Genomic DNA, 20,963 nt, shown 5'->3' on the forward strand with positions numbered 1-20,963 from the left:
CAATTACTGTATATCTTACTTTCGACAATCACAGTTAAGTGTAACTTTTATGAATGACAATATAGGTAACAGCAGGAACAGAGAGAAGCTGAACAAACACATTTCTAGGATTACCAATCCTTACATCTTTGAGCATTGTACAATCAACAGATACCCTGGTACGCACATGGATGACCAATATCCAGTGTCATAGACTACACCTCTCACATGAGGCCTCCAGCATTCTTTATGTCTGGGAAGCAGCCATTGCAAGAGAGTACATTGTCAGGGAGAACAAAATAAGGTGTAACATGAGGTGACAGTTGCCCTGTAGTTTCTGGCTGTTTAGAGCTACACAGTGGCTGATTTCCTGCTATTTTTGTTTTTTTTTTGTGCCCCCTCCTTTAAATAACATCTCCCATTCTAAAGAAGTTATCCTTTCTTCTGGATAGCTGGAGTGCTCAGCTCTGCACTAGATTCCTAGTAGAGAGGCTCTGCTCTTTTACCTGCTCTGTCCCATGCATTGGCTCACTGTACTGACCTGTCTCCTCCCATACCAAGGAATTTGTCCTACAAATTTCAGAACAAACTTTCAGTGTGCATTTTATTGTACAGAGGTAGCTCAAGACTATCAGGTCACTTGGTTCAGAAGTAACTGTATTTATATGCTGTCTGGAATTAGAAAACATCTTCAGGTTGCTTGGAATAGGAAAGCAGATTTACCCTTTTTCTGCTCTTTTGCAGGCCTGTCCTGGCAGACAACTGGTATTCCTTGTCTTATCTTTACTTCAGCACACTTGGGACACTTATCACAGTAGCTGTGGGAATAATTATCAGCCTCCTAACAGGTACTAGTTCCAGAGTTGTGATTGAATGTATCTTAGGTTGCTTGCAAACTAAGATGAGTAGAGAGCTGTTATTCCCACAGGAAGTACTGGTAACCCTATTGCAAACACTGTGTAAAGCTTACTACTCTAAATCTCATTTCCTACCCCAGACCTTCTGTATCCCATTCTTGATCTCTGCTCATAGCAAAAATTACTTCAAATTTCTAAGGAGAAAGAAGTTTCAACAGTTTTTTAACCTGAGGGAAATAAATAAATAAGACATCTCCTTCCCATTTTATTAGATGCCAGTAGGGACTGGAGGTTTAAGGGTTGCCTCTGAACATGGCAAGAACCCCAAGCAAGGAGGTACACCCAATCTTCTAGAGGACAAAAGCAGGTTTGCTTCAAATGAATTCAGATCACTCAAGGTTTTTTGTCTGCACCTGCACAGTGCATGCTTTTCACCACATTCACACATTTAAGAGCTGCAGACCCTCTGCATGGCTACATTAGCTTCTTTCTCAGTTTCCCTCTACCATTTGTGCAAGGGGCAAAAAGCAGCATCCCACAGGTAGTAACTTTAGTTCCAGCCCACAGCCTCACTGCTTTTGCATCTAGGTAAGATGCAAAGCACACCTATCACCCACCTCATGCATGGCAGAAATAACAAAAAAGCAGCAGCTCTCACAGTTTTCCCCAGTATGTCCAGCCAGGTTCCCAGCCCATTGCTATAGTGACACTTGTAGACAAATTTTGCTTCTTACTAGGTTGGGAGTCAGTTTATCCACAGGCCATGAAGCCAAGTATGAAAACTGGACAACTCAGTAAAGCCAGATGAGAAATCATCAGCCCAATAAACAAAAAAAATTCCAACAAAACTAACTTAATGGTCTTACTAAACTCAAAACACTTAACCACACTACCTCCCTACTTTTTCTGGCACAAGACCCCATTTAAGTCCCATGTGGCAGTCATCAGAGCTAATTCCTGACACCTGCATCTTGTTTCTTTCCCACACGCATTCCCCCACAAGAATAAGTTAATCTTCCATGGCTTAAAAATGATCAAATGTCCCTTTGACCTTCATCCCCTCTACCTTGGAGATGCCCTTAAGTAACTTACTATACAAATTGCTGGTGACTTTGGAAACAGGAGACCTGCTGATAGCAAGCTGAGAACTGAGGCTCAAGCTCCCTGTCAGCACTTGGTCCACATCTCCTGGGCAGAGTGGTCCCCAGTATCATTGTATGAGATTCATCCTCTTCTGATGATTGTTTCAGTCTTTTTACACAGTAAGAAATCTGGTGAAGATCAAGGAAACTCTAGGAAATGGCTAAGGCATTTCAAATAGACCTTGAAGGACCATTTTTATATTTTGATAGGTGAGGGATATATATAATTGTAAAAAAAAAATCCCTAAAGCCTGTGATTGCTTGATAGCTTTTGATGCATGACTCTGTGCTGCTCACCTGGCCTGGTGCCCATGGCTGGGCTCTGACATATCATTTGCATGTGGAACCCTGGCTGATTGAAACCTGCCTATTTTGCAGGAGGACTTAAGCAGAACACAGATCGTAAATTCCTGCTGACCAAGGAAGATTTCCTGTCCAACTTCTCATGGTCTAAATCTGAAACAGTAAGTGTAATTACGCATCTCTGATTTAAATCTATCTTTCCTCCTGGGAACAAAGGGCTTCTGGCTAATTTTTTCCCACCAGGATGAATAGCACCTGATGCTGCCTGATACGACTGTCTGCTTTAGGGCAGTAGCAGAGCACAAGGCGCGTAGAAGTAAAGCAGCTGGCATAGGCAGGGAAGCTATGTTTGGCCACAGCTTGACTTCAGTGAACAGTAGAGGAGAAGCTGAGACAAGGGACAGTTGTTCTCCAGGTTTCTGCCAAAATACTCCCTCACTAGTCTTTTGGAAGCTGGCTCAAGGCACACTTTAGGCTCAGCAAAGCTTTCTTTGTTTGTAAACATGTGTTCTCTAAAATCTGGATTCTTTTTGCAACTTTTGCTGCTGTTTGAGAGAAAACATTTCTAGTCAGCATATCTGTTTCCTAGCTCCCTCCCTAAGATATAAGAAAAGGAGAGACATTAGGTAATAACAAGCCTTCAAAGAGAAAATGTAGGGGAAATTTGTTTGTTTTAAATAAACTATAGGTCACTTTTCAGTTAGTATCATCAGGATGCTGAAACTCAGCTTTGTTCAGTGCTTTTCAAGTGCTGCAGTACAGTCAATGATCTTGTCTTTGAGATGGTTCAGTTTGCAAAATGTTTTTTCTCCATGATGACAACTCCTTTTAGTATGATCTCATGTATTTCAGCTTCTCACTGTGAACACGAGGGAGAGAAAGAGATTTTTACAGTGCTATTGTAATGCTGTTTGTCCGTGTCAGGACTAGCGAGCAGCTATCCAGTTATTGTCACTCACTGCTTTTAATAGGCCAACATCTGTTTTTACTGCCTGGGAATTTAAACCCTGAAAAAGAAACAAACAAAACCCCAAGCCCCCAAAACAAGCAAAAACCAAAACACCAGTACCAAGCCAACCAACTAACCAAAACTAAACCGAAACAAATCCACGCACATGGAAACTAATGTCCACAGCCATACTATTTTATGCCTGGATTCAGAAACAAGTGTCTGCATGGCTCTACAGCTAGGAGCTAGCGGTTGGCATCACAAATAATGCAGAAAGTTGGTGAGGAAAAAATAATCAGGTAGAATTGAGAAACTTCCTGCACATAAAAAGTTCAACATCTCATTATGTTTAATAGAGATGAAACATGAAAGCAATGACGCGTGTTAATCTGCTTTTCAAGTCAAAGATGGGGCAAGTACCAGGGACTGGGAGTCAATAGCTCAAGGACCTTGTGGTGGCAGGTCTCTAGACATGAAAGCAGCAATTAGAACTTTGCACAACCAAAACCACTTTAGACAATTTTCAGGACAAGAACTTTTTACTTGACGAGAACATTTCATGCAACTCATACCTTACGCAATAAGAAACTTTCCATGCCCCTAGAAAAATACCAGCTACTCCAATGAATAACTATTTATGCTCTGTCAGCAATCAACATGTACTTCCCTGCAAGGCATCCTGTATGCCAGGCCTGACTCTGCTTGTATGCAGGTTAAAGAGAGGAAGACTGTTTCTTCCACGTCACAGCACGGCTTTTGTCTTTTGTTTTTTAGCCACAGAAAGTGGAAGTGTTGAACTGGAAACCGTTTACCATGGCAGCTGAAGGAACTGACAACCCTGCTTTCAGCCACATTGAAATGGACTTTGCAAGCAATAAGAACAAAGTCAATGGCCTTCATATATGACGTGGGGCCATGTCAGCCCTCCAGGACAGTTTTGTTCATGTAAGGCACTATTGACAGTCCTGTGCCAGGTCAGTTACCAGCCCTGCAGGGGTAATGGGCAGCCGTCTGCTGAGCTTTGTTGCACTGTCACCCTTGCATGCCCTTGATATTAGTCAAGAAAGGAATCAGGTCTTTCTTGCACATCCTCACCCTCTCTTTCTCACTCTGGATCTTGGTGACAGGGCTGAAGGCAATGTTTATATGTGAAGTATTTACCTGATACTCTTGAGCTTCCTGGAAAATATCTGCATTTTATCTCAGTTCACTCTCAGAGTAATTTTTTTATTTGGTAAGAGCACTGTTCCCCCAGACATAGCTGGTTTTCTGGTTTCTTTTTTTTTTTGACTTTTTTTTCTTTTAAGACATTGCAAGTACAAAGACATTAGGGCTGCAGGTCCTTAACAGGTTGCAAGAAACAGTGGGGCTTTTTTAATACAGGAGGTGCATATAATGCCATCTGATTCATTTGTAGAACTGAGAGTGTATTTATTTTGCTGGTTTTTTTTTGTGTATGTTTGGTTTTATGAAGCTATTTCTTCCCTGGTTTCTAGCATCTCGTCTGTGTTCACTGCTGGAAGCTACAAGAGTGTCTCTAGTGATGGGTAGAGGCAAAACTCAGTGACATACTTCCCTTCATTCCCCATCTCCCTCATCTGCCCTGTCTTACCCTTACAGAGCTGGTTCTCACAAAGGAAAAGAGCTATTCGGGCTTTTTGTTCAGTGCCATACAGCAGAACCCCAGTAGTCTTCCACTTCTTGCTCAGCATTCTGGCCTAGGACTGGTCTTTCACTGGGCTTGGGCATAGTGCAGCAGAGATGTTAATGCAGGAACATGGCCCTCTTTGCTCTACGGGAAGACTGCATCTGCAGTTACCACTGCTGTTGTCTGTGGAGCTGTGAGCTGAAACTTCATGTAGCCATTTGTATTCATGCAGTCCCTGTTGTCTCTCTGGGGATTCACGTTCAAGTTTGGCCCAGATCAGGCTAGAGTACATTGTATGTTTTAGCAGGCAGGCAGAGTTCACTGTGCAATACCCCAGGAAACGGAAGGCATTGCAGAGGATGTTATTTGGTGAAGGCTTCTTCAGGGCTGCAAGGCATGGGATGACTTATCCTCTGGCTAGGCTGCCAAGAGAAGCTGAACGGCACATCCACTCCAGACCATGGTACTGGTGGTTTTGGAGGATGAAAACCCCCAGCTGCTTCACACCCCCCATATGCCTTCTGGTAAGGTAGGGAACAGATGCTGACCCACTGTGGTGTTTTTCTACTGCAGACTTTTTGCTATGGCTATACATGGGAGTTTAAAACTCTTACAGCAGTATCAAGTTGGGAAATAAAAGCTATTGCAGTAAAGTTAAGCTGTGAAGCTTATAAAGCAGTCATGTTTTGAATCAAATGAAAAACTGACTGCATGTCTTAAATGCTTTCTAAAAGTTATGCTGCTTTTGCCAGGTGCTGAGCTGCTTTAACTTGGAATACGACACAATTCTAGCTTATCTATCTTGACTGGAACCCTTTAGCATCTAAATCAATTTATTTTGTGCCCCTGTGACAGAGGGCATTTGGTGATCTACTGCGTAAAATGAACTGACAGTATCAGAAAACATTAGGGATTAAAAATCTGGTCCAAGGAGCAAACCTGTGCTAGAGGAGTACAGGCCAGGCACTGCCACAGAAAAAATATGTGGTCTCAGTCAGAGATCAATATGATCAGACAAAAGCCATTTATTGCAAAGCCTTAACTCCTTATATTCTGTTGCTTACATACACTTACAGTGATTTGGCATATTATGATTGGATACATGTCTTGAAGACCCTTAGCAGCTAACATATAATTGGTTAGGCACAGGTGTGAGAACTTGACCTCGAAAGCTTGCCAACAGTCCACAGTTCTCATAACTCGGTGAATTCCAGCTTCTTCTTATCTTGCTTGCTTAAGCTTCCTCGGGCCTCTCATGGCCTTGCTGTATCTTTCAGGATTATTCAGAGTTCATGTACCAATTATCCATTCTCCTGTGAGAACACTGTCTCCACAAGATACTGTATGGGGTTCCCACCGGGGGCATACCTCCATCAGCTAACTCAGTGCAAAACTACGTAACAGAGGCAGGTTTCCCCTTTGCCTCCTGATGCACTGGCTTGCACGGTCCAGACCCTTATCTCCCATTCCTCTGCTGCAGCTCTGTAACTAGCTAAGTGCTGAAAACACTGTGTGGAAGGGCTGTGAGTGAGCCGGAGAGATCCCATGAATTGTGTCTTGTGTTCCTATATCTAAAATCTGAGACAAACAATAGCATCCTGAATAAAGTCTTCTAGGACAGGTATCTCTGTTCTGGGACTATTCTAGTCACTCTGAGACAGCTAGTCCACTGTCTGAATGAGCTGGCTATGCTTCTCAAGTCTCAGAAGATAAGTGCAGCTCGTTCAGCCTTGTGCCTTGTCTTCATGACACAGAAATAGATACTGCATTTTGTGCAAAAGAACAATTCTTGAGCCTTGGAATATAGTAATTTGTACTTACCAGGTACTTTCAGTCCGCAAACCTGAAAAAGGGTAAGTACTGGTATCTCCACACTGCTGCAGAGTGCTGAAATGAAGAGGACTGGTGTGCCCCTCTGTACCTGTGCTTTATGGCACAGAGTAAGCTGTGGACAGAGAGAACAGAAGCCTGTAACAAGCACTTGCCTGCTGGTATGGCTACAGTCCTCCCAACACAAATGACAAACTCTCATCTGAATATTCCTCTCAGGAGAGTGACTGATCACTGCTGTGTTAAGCAGCATCATTGTGGCCTTTGCGGCACCACTCTGTGCTGAGATCACTGTGTGCTGTAATGGATACTGCCTTAAACTGTCTGGGATGATCTGTGACTTCTACCTGTTTTGTTCGTGGAGTGAAGACTCATCTTCCCAGTTATCGTAGTTAAAAAATGTAGGACCACTGATGTTTTTTTTTTTTCTCAGTGCTTTGAATTCACATAATTGTTTAAAACAGAGAAAACATGTAAATGACCAACTTGTCTTCAACTTATTGCTTGAAGTCACTATTTGAGCACTGAACAGTCACTGAACTCTAATTTTGATATCAAGTGAAAGTTTGGGTGAAGTGATATCTATTGGGACACAATCATGACAATCTCACTGGGGAGAGTATCTGCTGTAAGCACTTTAGAGGCAAGTGTTCTTAAGCTTTGCAGATGATGCCAGTAAATACCCCGTTTCTTGCTAACTAACCTCCCATGATTGCTGCACAGCTCTCACAGAAAGTGACTCTTTCTGCTTCACTTTTTTCTAAATGCTTATTGTTCTAATTGGAATCAGTAATTAAAGCAATTAATTAATTTTGAATAAGATTTTCCCTGAGATCATACACTGTCCTCTGCTAGCTGGACTGTCAGGTAGGGCCTTGTTTGTGTAAGAGCAGCAAGATAGTTCTTGGTGTCTCCATCACACTCCTGCACCCTAATCCTTCGTCCCTCCCAGCTAAAAGCTCACCCAACAAAGAAATACAGGATGCTCAAAATTGACAAATTCCATGGGAGTGGGAGCACCCCATGCTGTCCAAATAACATGCTGCATCTGGCAGGATCAAGAGAGAAAAATAGTAGGAACATTAAAAAAAGAACTAAAACCACAACAGGAACAATGTTGGACTACAAGAATGCACAAAGAATCTACAGAGAGACAGTAGTGACAAGACTTTGGTCTACGTTTAAATTTGCTTTCACCTGACTGGCCTCTTTGGCTGCTGAACAAATAAGGTAAACAGAAAATAACTTACGAATGCCAAGCAGCAAATATTTCATATGCATAATTTATTTTAAAGTTTATTGCGTCACATTATACAAGCATTAAACATGGCTTTATGCTGATGATTTTTTTTTTTTAAGTGTGAAAACTTGACATTCTTTTCCATAGGATTTTTCTATTTACAAATAAACAATCTCTCTATATACTTTATATATATTATATATATGGTAAATAACATAACTCCCCTCAGAAAGATTTAAAATAAAAAAGAACTGATTTGTAAACACGGTTTTTTTTTTGTAGTATTTGGTGGCTGGAACACAGATGATATTCTATACCTAGGATTTTTCTTCTGTCAGAGTATCCAGGTTGTTCATTTGCATTTTTTACTCTAAGATCTGTAAAACCAGCATGGGACAGAATGCAAAAAACGTAGCAAACAGGCTGAAAAACAGTCCCAATATACAATTTTGTTCCTTGGTTTTAAAAACTGGCATGTAACTGCTCATGAAGTACATGCTTGCTGTCAAGAGTGGTCTATGGAGATCAATCCTATGCTGATTGCAAGATGATTTCACAGTAAATCCTTTGATGTGTGCTGTCCTGCTTGCTATGTAAAATGTCTGTGGCATGCATTGAGGTTGCATTTTTTCGCATTCCCTTGAAGGTAGTGCTCTTGTGGAGTTGGAATAAGTAAACAACATATAGGACGGCCACCTGGAGGTTTAAACAAAACCCATCATCAGTTCAGAAAGAAGGGAATGGCATACATTTGTTATCTAGAGACCATTAAAATTCCGTTTATTATTAGCTTATTATTTGTATTATATCTTCCTATAAAATAAGAAAGGGATCATCTTTCCTGAGTGTTCTGCTATATAGCTCTGAAGCACTCAAGGGAAATCTATTCAGCAGACCAGCAGCACAGAAACCTCCATGGGTTGACTGGTCAACATTAAGTGGCAGAAATGTACTCAGGATCTGCCAGGGAGGTCAGAGCCCCTTTCATCATCGTACTCAGCATAAGCTTGGTAAGCAGCCAAGTTGTGTTTTCTCATTTAGAACAGGACACAACTTCTAGCAATGTATTGTCATGAAAATTCATCGTGATGTAGCTCTGTTGAAAAGTAGTCTCAAAAGCAATTATTATCTATTGTATTTCTGCTGCACTTTATTTGTTTTGGCACATTACACATTTGTTTTGGCGCATTACACTGCAGTGGTTCCTCTGGACTGGGAGTCAGTTTATATTCTAGTAGGTTTCAGTTCAGTTCTTGGAAGTTATTGAGATCTACATTGACAAAGCTGTATGTTACTGCATGTTCCTTTGCAAAGGTTCACACTCAGATGGGTGACACTGATTTTATGTATGACTCATGTTTCTCTTTACTGCTCAGCAAACAGTTTCTAAGCTCTTGTCATCTGTTGTTTTAGATATTATACAGAAGGTATGCAAACATCCAACTGCTCATGTGAATTTGTCCTGAATGCGATTTTGCACAGTGATCCTGCCCCAGAGTCCCCAGACTCAAGTGCAGTATACACCCGTGGGTAGTGGATGGTAGATACTATCCCATCTGGCATGTGTGCATTGCAGGATGACATTGCCTAATCCCCAACCACTATGTACAGAGACAGAAATACCCCCATTTCTCCACTGCCCACATGGGATGTGTTCACAGCTGCTGTAAGCTGAAGCAAAGATGAACAAGTTCACTTCTCAATTAGGCAGTCATGCTCCCCACTCAGTTTGGCACCACGTCAACAGAAAACAGATTAATTCTGAAATTCCTTCAGTGCTTATATTGCCTCAAAGGACCTTCAGGCTTGGCCCAGGAGCACCTGATTAAATGGGAACTGCTGTGCCATTTATCCTCTTCGTTTAGGATGTGTCACTACTGGAGGAGTTTCCTTGCTACAAGTAAGCAAAGTGTAAGCACATAGTGGCTACAGAGATGAGGGTATATGCATTTTTTCCACCTCTCTGCTTCCTCAAGTCATACATTTTTTCATTAAGACCTTCACTCCATTATGGAAACAGCAACAGTTCTCCCTTGCAGTGGAAAGAAGTTAATAGATCTAATTTGGCAATATGGGGTTGTGGTGCAAGTGGTCCTGATGTCTTGTGGAGCTTGAGGCATCCATCCATAAAGTCTTGCATTGTGTGGTCTGTCCAGAAGAGCAAATTCTAGCCTTTCTATCAAATGATTTCTAGAAGAACTTATAGAAACAGCTTGCTGAATTTTCCTCCCTCTTAAATATCCTCAAACTAACAAGGTCAGAACTACTTAAGACTTCTGCAAAAATGGTATTTTTGTGGAGCTCCAGTTATTTGGAAAAGGGCTAAGTAAATGGTTCAGCTCCAGTATTTTGTATCTAGCTAGGCACAGGCTTGATTCCACCTGGCTTCTTACAGTCTTGGCTTTTGAACTTCGTTCTTCATTCTGGCTGATTATGCCACTGCATGTTCTGCGAGAATTGCAGTGTTATCACTTTGAGGCAAGAGGTAGTAGAGCTTTCATAACACTCAGCATTTTGATTCATGTTGCTTCATCCAACACTGCTGCAGTCTTTAGACCTGGGTTAATGATCTAGGAAATATTTAATTTCTCAGTGCTAAAGAATTTGGAGAAGAATATAGACAGTGGCCCATTTTACCCAAATCTAATTCTGCATCCTGTGTAGAATTGCTCTGCTTGAAGGATTAAAATCTCAAGCTAGTCCATCCTACAGTCTGCGGTTCTTTTTTTCCCCTCCACCCCTTCATAGGTAATAGTAGAATGAATAAAGAAAATATTACAAGAAAATATTCTGGATGACTGTGTTCTTTTGCTCTGATGACCTTGTTCATCTGTTGGGTTTTTTTGTTTTCACTTACGCAGATAGGTCTTTAAGACACAGTCTGTCTTCTGTTATGTGTATGATACCCCTTAGTTCCTGATGATGTGATATTGCAGTACAAATACACAGGCAGTTCTGGGCAAGGTGCCCTAGCCTGATTTGTTTCCTTCAGAGGGCAGAAAGTCCTATACCTGAAAAGGCACTGTTCAAAACTTTAAAATATATTACCACCATTTCACAGTATTATTTCCAAATGAACGACCCTACAGTCAGGCACCTCTGGCCACATTTAGATGCTTGCCTATCTGCCAACAGTTCTACTCACCTAAATTTTCAGCATTGTCAGACCATCTGGTTAGACTGACGTTCAAGTATCTCCTCCTAAAAAAAACTTCAATAGTGTTGGAGTAATGGAAGTGGTCCACATATGTGACTTTACCTTGTAAATGCAAGCTAACACAGCTGAGTCCACTGTGGAAGAGGGCAACACTGCCATGCATGTGCTGCAGGTGGTGGCCACACACATGGACAAGTACTGCCATGTTGCCCAAGGCGCAGTCACTGGTTATGAAGTAGCAACTTGGCCATGAGAACAGGCTGCAAAATCACCAAGTTCTGTAAAGCACTGTAAGAGATATAATTGCTTTGAAGGTCAGGGCCTTGAATTTAAGTCAGGGCCTGGGAGCCTCCTGGCAAGAGTGCAGACAGTTAAGCATTGGTCAAATCTGCTCAGGCTGGCATTAGGTCTGGAGAAGACTAAGCCTTGCAAGACCTCTAATTTCAAAAGGTTTATGACAGTATTTGCCCTTTTAAACATTGGCGCACTTGTAAGAGCACACAACATTCACTGGCTATTCCTTTCACTGTACTCTCCACTGTAGAAAACAGCTTTTATAAGCAGAATTCCTATCTCCTTTTAAGTGGTTTCTTCCTCACCCCATCACGGCCACTCATTGTGATAAGATTTTCCATTCTTCTTCCTTTCCTTCCGCTCTTTCTGCAGACGTTCTAATTCAGCTTCATACATCATTTCCTGAATCAGGTACTTTTCTCTCCTCATCCTATCTCTCAGATCTTTTGGGAGATCTGGGATTAAGTAGGAAATCAGGTGCTTTATGCAAAAGACAAGGTGCTGTAAAAACAAAAAAGGGATAAAAAATTAAAATCTTAGGAAGAAAACAAGTACCCTATTTTCTGAAAACCCACCACTTCCAATTCACAACAAGATCCTGTGATAGAACTAAATCCGTTACTAAATTTAAAGAAATTAAACCATGAGGTTTTTTTTCCCCACAAAAAACTCCAGGCAAAGTCAGTGGAGTATGGATTGCTGCAAAGTTTGTTACAAGCAGCTGGTTCAAATAAAGCCTCAAACCTATTGTATGACCTGTGTGTTCAAACCCCCGAGGTCATGATTTGCTCTAAGGTTGCTTGGACATGGCATGGTATTAGTGGATTACTTTGCAGGAAGAGGTGAATCAAATGATACAGTTTCCTGTTGCCAGAAAGTCCTTTCATCAGAATCAGAACCAATGAATTACCTATGCAAAACAAAGTATTTTTCTTTGTACTGAGTCTCTCATCCAAAGACATACCTCAATTACCAAACATCACAATTAAATACCAGGTAACTAACCCTTTGTCCCTCATGTTTTAGGCATGCCACAGCAGAGCTTGGGTGTGATGGGGGAGGATTGCTTGAGTGAACTTTTTTTGTTTGCTTTGAGAGAAGGAGCAGAGAAACAGAAAAATCATCCATCTCTTACAAGACACTCATTCTAGATTGCAAAAACAAAGGTATCGCTTCTTCTCCAAGCAGGACCCTTCCTATGAACGCCACTGAAAAGAGAATGCAACATGTTTGCCCATGTATTCTTCCCTCATGAGAAATAAACCCACAATACTTTAATTGTTGCTTTTTTGCCAAGCCTAAAATAGTAATAATGAAAAAGCTTCTGTCAGTTTATGTGGAGACAGTGTTCTCACAGGAGAATGCATAACTGGTACATAAACTCTGAATAATCCTGAAAGATATAGCAAGGCCATGAGAGGCCCGAAGAAGCTTAAGCAAGCAAGATAAGAGGCTGGAATTCACCGAGTTAATGAGAACTGTGGACTGTTGGCAAGCTTTTGAGGTCGAGTTCTCACACCTGTGTTTAACCAATTATATGTTAGTCACTAAGGGTCTTCAAAACATGTATCCAATCATAATATGCCAAATCACTGTAAGTGCATGTAAGAAATAGTATATAAGGAGTTAAGGATTTGTATAAAAAGAACAAGAAGCATAACTCATACTGAGTCGTTCTCTTGATTCTGGTCGCTCTCTCCAACGAGTTTAGCCTTGACAAATAATTCTGCAGTGATAGGAAACATGCTTGTTTTTGAGGGAGGACAAGATAGCCTAATTAACCACCCCACAGTGTGAAAAATTTGGTGGTCTTCTATGATGGGTTTAAAGCATTGGTGAGTAAGGGAAGAGCACTACCTGGACTTGTGCAAAGCATTTGACACTGTCTCACACAACATCCTTGTCTCTAAATGGGAGAGATATGGATTCAATGGATGGATCACTGTGGATAAGGAATTGGCTGGATGGTAACACTCAAAGAGTTGTGGTCAAAGGCTCAGTGTCTAAGTGGAAACAAACATCATTTGTGAGGGCTTGCTACTGGGACCTGTGCTGTTCAACATTGTTGCCAACATGAACAGTGGGATTGAGTGCACCCTCAGGACATTTGCCAATGACACAAAGCTGTGTGGTGTGGTCAACATGCTGGAAGGAAGAGATGGGATCCAGAGGGACCTTGATACACTTGAGAGGTGTGCAAGTGTGAACCTTATTAAGTTCAACAAGGCCAACTGCAAGGTTGGACGGGGCTTTGAGCAACCTGTTCTACTGGATGGTGTCCCTGCCCCTAGCAGAGGGTTGGAACTAGATGATCTTTAAGATGCCTTTCAACCCAAACTATTCAATGATTCTATGAAAAATGTGTCTCAGCTTAAGTAGTTCATTTATGAAAAACCTATCTTGAATCACTTAGTGCAATCTTTTACTGTAATTGCTGGAGCAATCACAATAAACCATTAGTGTCCTCCAAAAACATGATTCTGACATTTCAAATGTTCAAAGACATTTCATGATTTCCTCTGCAATTGCCTTTTTTAGTTCATAGATAGAGTTAAGGAAACAGTTTGCAGTGCCAATAAACAGAGTGTCCCTGTAGAGAGAGACAGCTGTGAGCCAGCCTATGGCTTTGGCTGGGGCAAAGCAAAGTCAAATCTCTTGTGCAGACATTGGGCAAAGAAACAAAGCTATTCCACAGCAGGCTGCAAATTTTGCTGGGTCACTGAGACTTAAGCAGTGCTGTTTTTTCTTCCCCCAGTTATCTTTCCAGTTATGCTGTGCTGCCTTTATGCCAAGTGTGTATCGAAAAGCCAGGCTGTTTTCAGTCTTGAAACTGCTTAAGCTGACCTGCCACAACCATTCTTGTCTCCTTTTTGGAGACGGATACCCTGGCTCTCAGTACAAGAAACAAAGAAGAGATCAAGCCCAGCAGGCCTCTATCAAATCTTCCTTTCCTTCCTTCCTTTCGTTACTTTCCTCCCTCTCTCTCTCTTTCTTTTTTTCTTCTCCTTTCCTTTCCTTTCCTTTCCTTTCCTTTCCTTTCCTTTCCTTTCCTTTCCTTTCCTTTCCTTTTTTCCTTTTCTTTCCTTTCCTTTCCTTTCCTTTCCTTTCCTTTCTCTTTCCTTTCTTTCCTTCCCCTTTCCTTTCCTCTCCTTTCCTTTCCTTTCTCCTTTCCTTTCCTTTCCTTTCCTTTCCTCTCCTCTCCCTCCTCTCCTCTCCTTTCCTTTTCTCTCTTCTCCTCTTCTCTCTTCTCTTCTCTTCTCTTCTCTTCTCTTCTCTCTCTTTCTCTTCCTTCTCTTCTCTTCTCTTCCTCTTCTCTTCTCTTCTCTCTCTCTCTTCTCTCTTCTCTTCTCTCTTCTTCTCTTCTCTTCTCTTCTCTTCTCTCTCTTCTCTCTCTTCTCTTCTCCTCCTTCCTCTCCTCTCCTCTCCTCTCCTCTCCTCTCCTCTCCCTCCTCTCCTCTCCTTCCCTCCTCTCCTCTCCTCTCCCTCTCCTCTCCTCCTCCTCCTCTTTTTTTTTCTTTTTTCTTTTCTTTCTTTCCCTTTAATGTTTCCCTGAGTGTGGCAGAAATAATGGAAGAGCTGATCTCCTTAGGACCAATCTCTAATGAGTTAGGCCAGTGTAGAGGAAGCACAGAGCCCAACCTGCAGTGGCATATTCCTCCTTCATCTGGGAAGGGCTTAAAATGACAGTTGGGGAATTTGCAGCAGACCTTGTGCTTCTGCTGAGCTACCAAATCATTCTTATGCAAGAAAAAGTTTCCTTTTCAACTTTTCCTCTAATTCCAGTACTTCTGTCTGTGATCCAAAGAGAGGATTCAGAAATGCAGTTCAGAATGAATTTACACGTAATGTGAACCAGAAATGCAGCATGTGCTCATGAACATTATGCCAATAATTTATGGCATAAATTATTACAGTTTCCATATCTGTGCTGGATGCCTGTTGCTATATGATTTCAGAGCAGAAGATTGAGTAAGAGCTTAAAAAATTATTTGTTCCCTGTTTGGCTTTTCACAGTGTAAAAAGCATTTCAAACCACTTAGAATAGAATCATAGAAATAGTTAGGGTTGGAAAGGACCTTAAAGATCAATCTACTTCCAACCCCCCTGCCATGGGCAGGGACACCTCCCACTAAACCATGCCACCCAAGGCTTCGTCCAACCTGGCCTTGAACACTGGCCAGGGATGGAGCATTCACAACCTCTCTGGGCACCCATTCCAGTGCCTCACCACCACTCACAGTAAAGAACTTCCTCCTTATATCCAATCTAAACTTCCCTGTTTAAGTTTTAACCCATCACCCCTTGTCCTGTCAGTACAGTCCCTAATGAAGAGTCCCTCCCCTGCATCCCCTATAGGCCACCTTCAGATACTGGAAGGTTGCTATGAGGTCTCCACGCACCCTTCTCTTCTCCAGGCTGAACAGCCCCAAACTTCCTCAGCCTGTCTTCATATGGGAAGTGCTCCAGTCCCCTGATCCATCCTCGTGGCCCTTCTCTGGACTTGTTCCAGCAAGTTCCATTGTCCTTTTTATGTTGAGGACACCAGGACTGCACACAATACTCTAAGTGAGGTCTCAAAAGAGCGGAGTAGAGGGGCAGGATCACTTCCTTCGACCTGCTGGTCACGCTCCTTTGATGCAGCCCAGGATACGGTTGGCTTTCTGGGCTGCAAGCACACACTGCCTGCTCATGTTCATTTTCTCATTGACCAGCACCCCCAAGTCCCTTCTCTGCAGGGCTGCTCTGAATCTCTTCTCTGCCCCAACCTGTAGCTGTGCCTGGGATTGCTCTGACCCAGGAGTAGGACCTTGCACTTGGCATGGTTAAACTTCATAAGGTTGGCATCAGCCCACCTCACAAGCATGTCAAGGTCCCTCTGGATGGCTTCCTTCCCTCCAGGGTATCAACCGAACCACACAGCTGGTGTCATCGGCAAACTTGCTGAGGGTGCACTCAATCCACTGTCCATGTCACCAACAAAGATGTTGAACAACACCCGGTCCCAACACCGATCCCTGAGGGACACCACTCATTACTGGTCTCCAGCCGGACATTGAGCCATTGACCACAACTCTTTGTGTGTGGCCATCCAGCCAGCTCTTTATCCACCGAGTGGGTCCAACCATGAAATTGATGTCTCTCCAATTTTAGAGACAAGGCTGTCGTGTGGGACGGTGTTGAACGCTTTACACAAGTCCAGGTTGATGACATCAGCTGCTCTACCCTGTCCATCGGATCCATAGCCCCATCATAGAAGGGCACCAGATTGGTCAGGCAGGATTTCCCTTAGTGAAGCCATGCTGGCTGTCACCAAGCACCTTGTTGTTTTTCATGTGCCTTAGCATGCCATCCAGGAGAATCTGCTCCAAGATTTTGCCAGGCACAGAGGTGAGACTGACTGGTCTGTAATTCCCCGGGTCATCCATTTTCCCCTTCTTGAAAATGGGGGTTATATTTCCCTTTTTCCAGTCATCGGGAACTTCACCTGACTGCCATGATTTCTCATCAAATATGATGGCCAGCAGCTTCGCAACTTCATTTGCCAGCTCCTTCAGGACCCACGGATGGATCTCATCAGGACCCATGGACTTGTGCACGTTCAGATTTTTAAGATGGTCTCGAACCAGATCCTCTCCTACAGTGGGCTCAAGGTCTTCATTCTCACAGTCCCTGCGTCTGCCTTCCAAGACTTGGGTGGTTTGGTCAGAGCCTTTGCTAGTGAAGACTGAGGCAAAGAAGTCATTCAGAACCTGAGCTTTCTCCAAATCCTGTGTAGCTAGATCTCTCACTTGTGCTGGAGAGATGCTGAACCCCTGGTTTCTTTCAGGATAGATATTCAGGCACCTGAAATTCAGGCCTTAAAAGCTGCATTTTGTTTTGTAAATTATCTCATCCTATTATCTACCCTCCTGTCTCTTAGTTTTCAAAATCAGCATGGGAATACCCATCATGTGGAGTTGGTTTTACCTTCCCTGGTTTGTCTTAAAGTTTTCTAAGATACTGACAGTAAATACCATTATGTTGAACATTGACTAATGTATTGAATCCTCTTCATCATGGTCATCTTTGTGATGCTCATCACTCTGGGGAAATGAATGGTATTAAAAAAAAAACAAAAAAAACCCAACAAAGCTAGATGTGTAAGTGCTGTATCTTAAGCTATTTTCATTTTTCAGTTGTTCAGATTTCATCTTTTCTTCTCCTGTTCTTTCACCTATTCCTTACATACTGAGGAAAACCTAGACAGGTTTTGAATGTCAGACCTCAGAAAGTTAACAAAAGCTTCATTTATTTGCCCTGTTGGCAAGTCACTGTTATGGCTTTCAAAGTGCTGCATTCCCCTTTTTGTTAGAACCTGAATACCTGTGACTATTCAGAAAACAGATCTGAGAACACAGAGCACAATATAAATAGCAGAATAACACAAAAAAAGCTCAACAGCTGCCATTGTAGATCAGCACAATGAAAAAGCTTCAAAGGAAAATGTGTTTCATTTTGTTTTGCCACCTGAATGGTCACATACCTCAAATACAATAATGAAAGCCAACCGTGCTGCTAAGACATGCCAGAACTGCAGCGTGTAACCATAGGGCACTGGGGAGTGAGGAGGGTCTCTGTAGTCCCTGTATCTGAAAGGCAAGCAGAGTACAGTAGTTAGAAAACTCCTGCCCTGCTGGCTGGGAGGAAGGCAAAGCCAAAGCCCAACTGCTCTTGTTCGTTGCATTTTCTGCTTACTTCTTAGGCTGGGCTACACTGACACTTCATTTCAGATCAGGAGAATGCTTTTGGAGCAAATGTCCTGATAACCCCCACTTGCCATGCTTTGGTTCACCCAAATGGGTTTGTCTCAGATGAAGTATAGTGGTAAGGTGCACTCCAGGTGCTAATGGAAATTCAGTGCAAACGACCAAGCCAATGCCTGTATGAAGTGAAACTGCTGAACCAAATACAGAAGATGTGGGGTGCTCAGCACCAGCACTTTGACCCTACAGCATTTCCTTTGGCCATGCAACATGTGCCTTGCAGGCACTTCCTCAGAACATGGAGCAGGGTAGGATGCCCTGCTGTTTTCAGGGCCACTTTCTTCCCACTACAAGGTAATTTCATCAGCCTGACAGCCCTCCCAAAATCCAGATGAAACTGCCTCGGGGGCTCCATCTGGCCCTCAGTCAATTAGTTGGCTATCCCTGGCATAAAGCATGACTCATCCTGACTTTAGTGGAGACAGAACTGCTCTTCTTGGTATGCCAACAGGCAAGGGCTGTGTAAGAAAAGGATGTAGTGCCTTGTCTCACAGAATGTTTCTTTAAAGACTTTAGGTCTTAATGACATAACTAGAGATGTTTTAGCAGAATTGAGGTGGGTTGACTAGCTGATAAACTCAGCTAAAGAAAGATGTTCATTTTCTTTCAGGTTAGAGATACATAACAATTCAGTGTCCCCCAAGAGAACAGATTTATATTCTGGAGATTTATGACACCAATTTTAAGTGTTCCGTTTTGGGGATATTGAAGGGACAACATTTTTATTTATGGGATTTCCACCATCAGCTTTAAGTAGCAGCAACCTCATGCTTGAAGTTGGGGAAGAAAGGAATTAAAGAGGGGGAAGAGAATGATCAGAATTACAATACATTATTAAATGGCGCTATGGCAAACAATGTGGAATGAAGTATTACAGAATCACAGAATCCTAAGGGTTGGAAGGGACCTCAAAAGATCATCTAGTCCAACCCTCCTGCAAGAGCAGGGTAACCTAGGGTACATTACACAGGAACTTGTCCAGGCAGGCCTTGAATATCTCCAATGTAGGAGACTCCACAACCCCCCTGGGCAACCTCTTCCAGTGCTCTGTCACTCTCACAGTAAAGAAATTTTTCCTGATGTTCACATGGAACCTCCTGTGCTCCAGTTTACACCCACTGCCCCTTGTCCTATCACTGGACATCACTGAAAAAAACCTAGCTCCATCATCCTGACACTCACCCTTTACATATTTGTAAACATTGATGAGGTCACTCCTCAGTCTCCTCTTCTCCAAGCTAAAGAGTCCCAGCTCCCTCAGCCTCTCCTCATAAGAGAGATGTTCCATTCCCTTAATCATCTTTGTGGCTCTGCGCTGGACTCTTTCAAGCAATTCCCTGCCCTTCTTGAACTGAGTGGCCCAGAACTGGACACAATACTCCAGATGCGGCCTCACCAAAGCAGAGTAGAGGGGGAGGAGAACCTCTGTTGACCTACCAACCACACCCTTTCTAATGCACCCTAGGATGCCATTGGCCTTCTTGGCCACAAGGGCACATTGCTGGCTCATGGTCATCCTCCTATCCATCAGGACCCCCAGGTCCCTTTCCCCTTCACTACTGTCCAGCAGGTCAGCCCCCAACCTGTACTGGTACATGGGGTTGTTCTTCCCCAGATGCAAGACTCTACACTTGCCCTTGTTGAATTTCATCAAGTTTCTTCCCGCCCAACTCTCCAGCCTGTCCACGTTTCGCTGAATGTCAACACAGCCCTCTGGTGTGTCAGCCACTCCTCCCAGTTTAGTATCATCAGCAAACTTGCTGAGGGTACATTCAGCTCCCTCATCCAGGTCGTTGATGAAAATATTAAACAGCACTGGTGCCAGCACCGACCCCTGAGGGACTCCACTGGTCACAGACCTCCAGCTAGATTCTGCCCCATTAACCACAACTCTCTGCCTTCTCCCTTCCAACCAGTTCTTGATCCACCTCACTACCTGATCATCAAGCCCACACTTCCTTAGCTTATCTATGAGGATGCTGTGGGAGACAGTATCAAATGCCTTACTGAAAACAAGAAAAAACACATCTACTGCTCTACCATCATCCATCCACCTAGTTACTTGCTCATAGAAGGCTATAAGGTTGGTCAAACATGACTTCCCCTTGGTAAAGCCATGTTGGCTGCTCTTAATGAGCCCCTCATCCTTGATATGTCTAGAGATGGTGTCAAGAATAAGTTGTTCCATCACCTTTCCAGGGATGGAGGTAAGGCTGACCGGTCTATAATTACCTGGGTCCTCCTTCTTGCCCTTCTTATAGACTGGCATGACATTTGCCATCCTCCAATCCTCAGGCACCTCTCCTGTTTCCCACGACTTACCAAAGGTGATGGAGAGTGGCTCAGCAATGACCTCCGCCAGCTCCCTCAGCACCCGTGGGTGTATTCCATCTGGACCCATCAATTTATAGATGTCCAGATTACTTAACTGATCCCTAACCCAATCCTCATCTACCAAAGCAAACTCCTCCTTTATCCTGACTCCTTCCGGGGCTATAGGAATCTGGGTCCCCCGGGGAGAGTCTGCAGGAGTAAAGACAGAGGCAAAGAAGGCATTCAACACCTCTGCCTTCTTTATATCCTCTGTCTCCACGGCACCCACCTCATTCAGCAGTGGGCCTATACTGCTTCTTGTGTTAGTTTTATTCGCTATGTATTTGAAGAAGCCCTTTCTATTGTCCTTGACCAGACTTGCCAGATTAAGTTCCAAGGAGGCCTTAGCTGTCCTAATTGCTTCCCTACATCCTCTAACAGCTGTCCT

The 20,963-nt window shown here is 43.0% G+C and overlaps 2 protein-coding genes across 5 annotated transcripts in view; one reads left to right on the plus strand and one right to left on the minus strand.

Moving 5' to 3' along the window:
* SLC5A8 (solute carrier family 5 member 8) overlaps window positions 1–4,486 on the plus strand; it is a 28,574-nt gene extending 24,088 nt beyond the window's left edge. Inside the window, exons 14-16 of the mRNA XM_061476343.1 lie at window positions 724–827; window positions 2,357–2,442; window positions 4,005–4,486. Of these exons, the coding sequence (XP_061332327.1) occupies window positions 724–827; window positions 2,357–2,442; window positions 4,005–4,136 (322 nt within the window). The 3' untranslated portion in view covers window positions 4,137–4,486. The remainder of the gene's footprint in view (window positions 1–723; window positions 828–2,356; window positions 2,443–4,004) is intronic.
* Window positions 4,487–7,975: 3,489 nt separating this feature from the next.
* The window catches only part of ANO4 (anoctamin 4), a 192,809-nt gene continuing 179,821 nt past the window's right edge, over window positions 7,976–20,963 (minus strand). For all 4 annotated transcript variants that reach the window (XM_061476375.1, XM_061476374.1, XM_061476377.1 and 1 more), the window contains 3 exons: window positions 17,923–18,028; window positions 11,705–11,900; window positions 7,976–8,644 (listed from right to left, as the gene is read on the minus strand). In XM_061476375.1, the coding sequence (XP_061332359.1) occupies window positions 11,709–11,900; window positions 17,923–18,028 (298 nt within the window). In that variant the 3' untranslated portion in view covers window positions 7,976–8,644; window positions 11,705–11,708. The remainder of the gene's footprint in view (window positions 8,645–11,704; window positions 11,901–17,922; window positions 18,029–20,963) is intronic.

The sequence above is a fragment of the Pezoporus flaviventris genome, unplaced genomic scaffold, assembly GCF_033815535.1.
Source record: "Pezoporus flaviventris isolate CSIRO_AGI_PZ_B2104156 unplaced genomic scaffold, CSIRO_AGI_Pfla_v1 ptg000096l, whole genome shotgun sequence".
In the NCBI taxonomy this organism is placed as follows: Eukaryota; Metazoa; Chordata; class Aves; order Psittaciformes; family Psittacidae; genus Pezoporus; species Pezoporus flaviventris.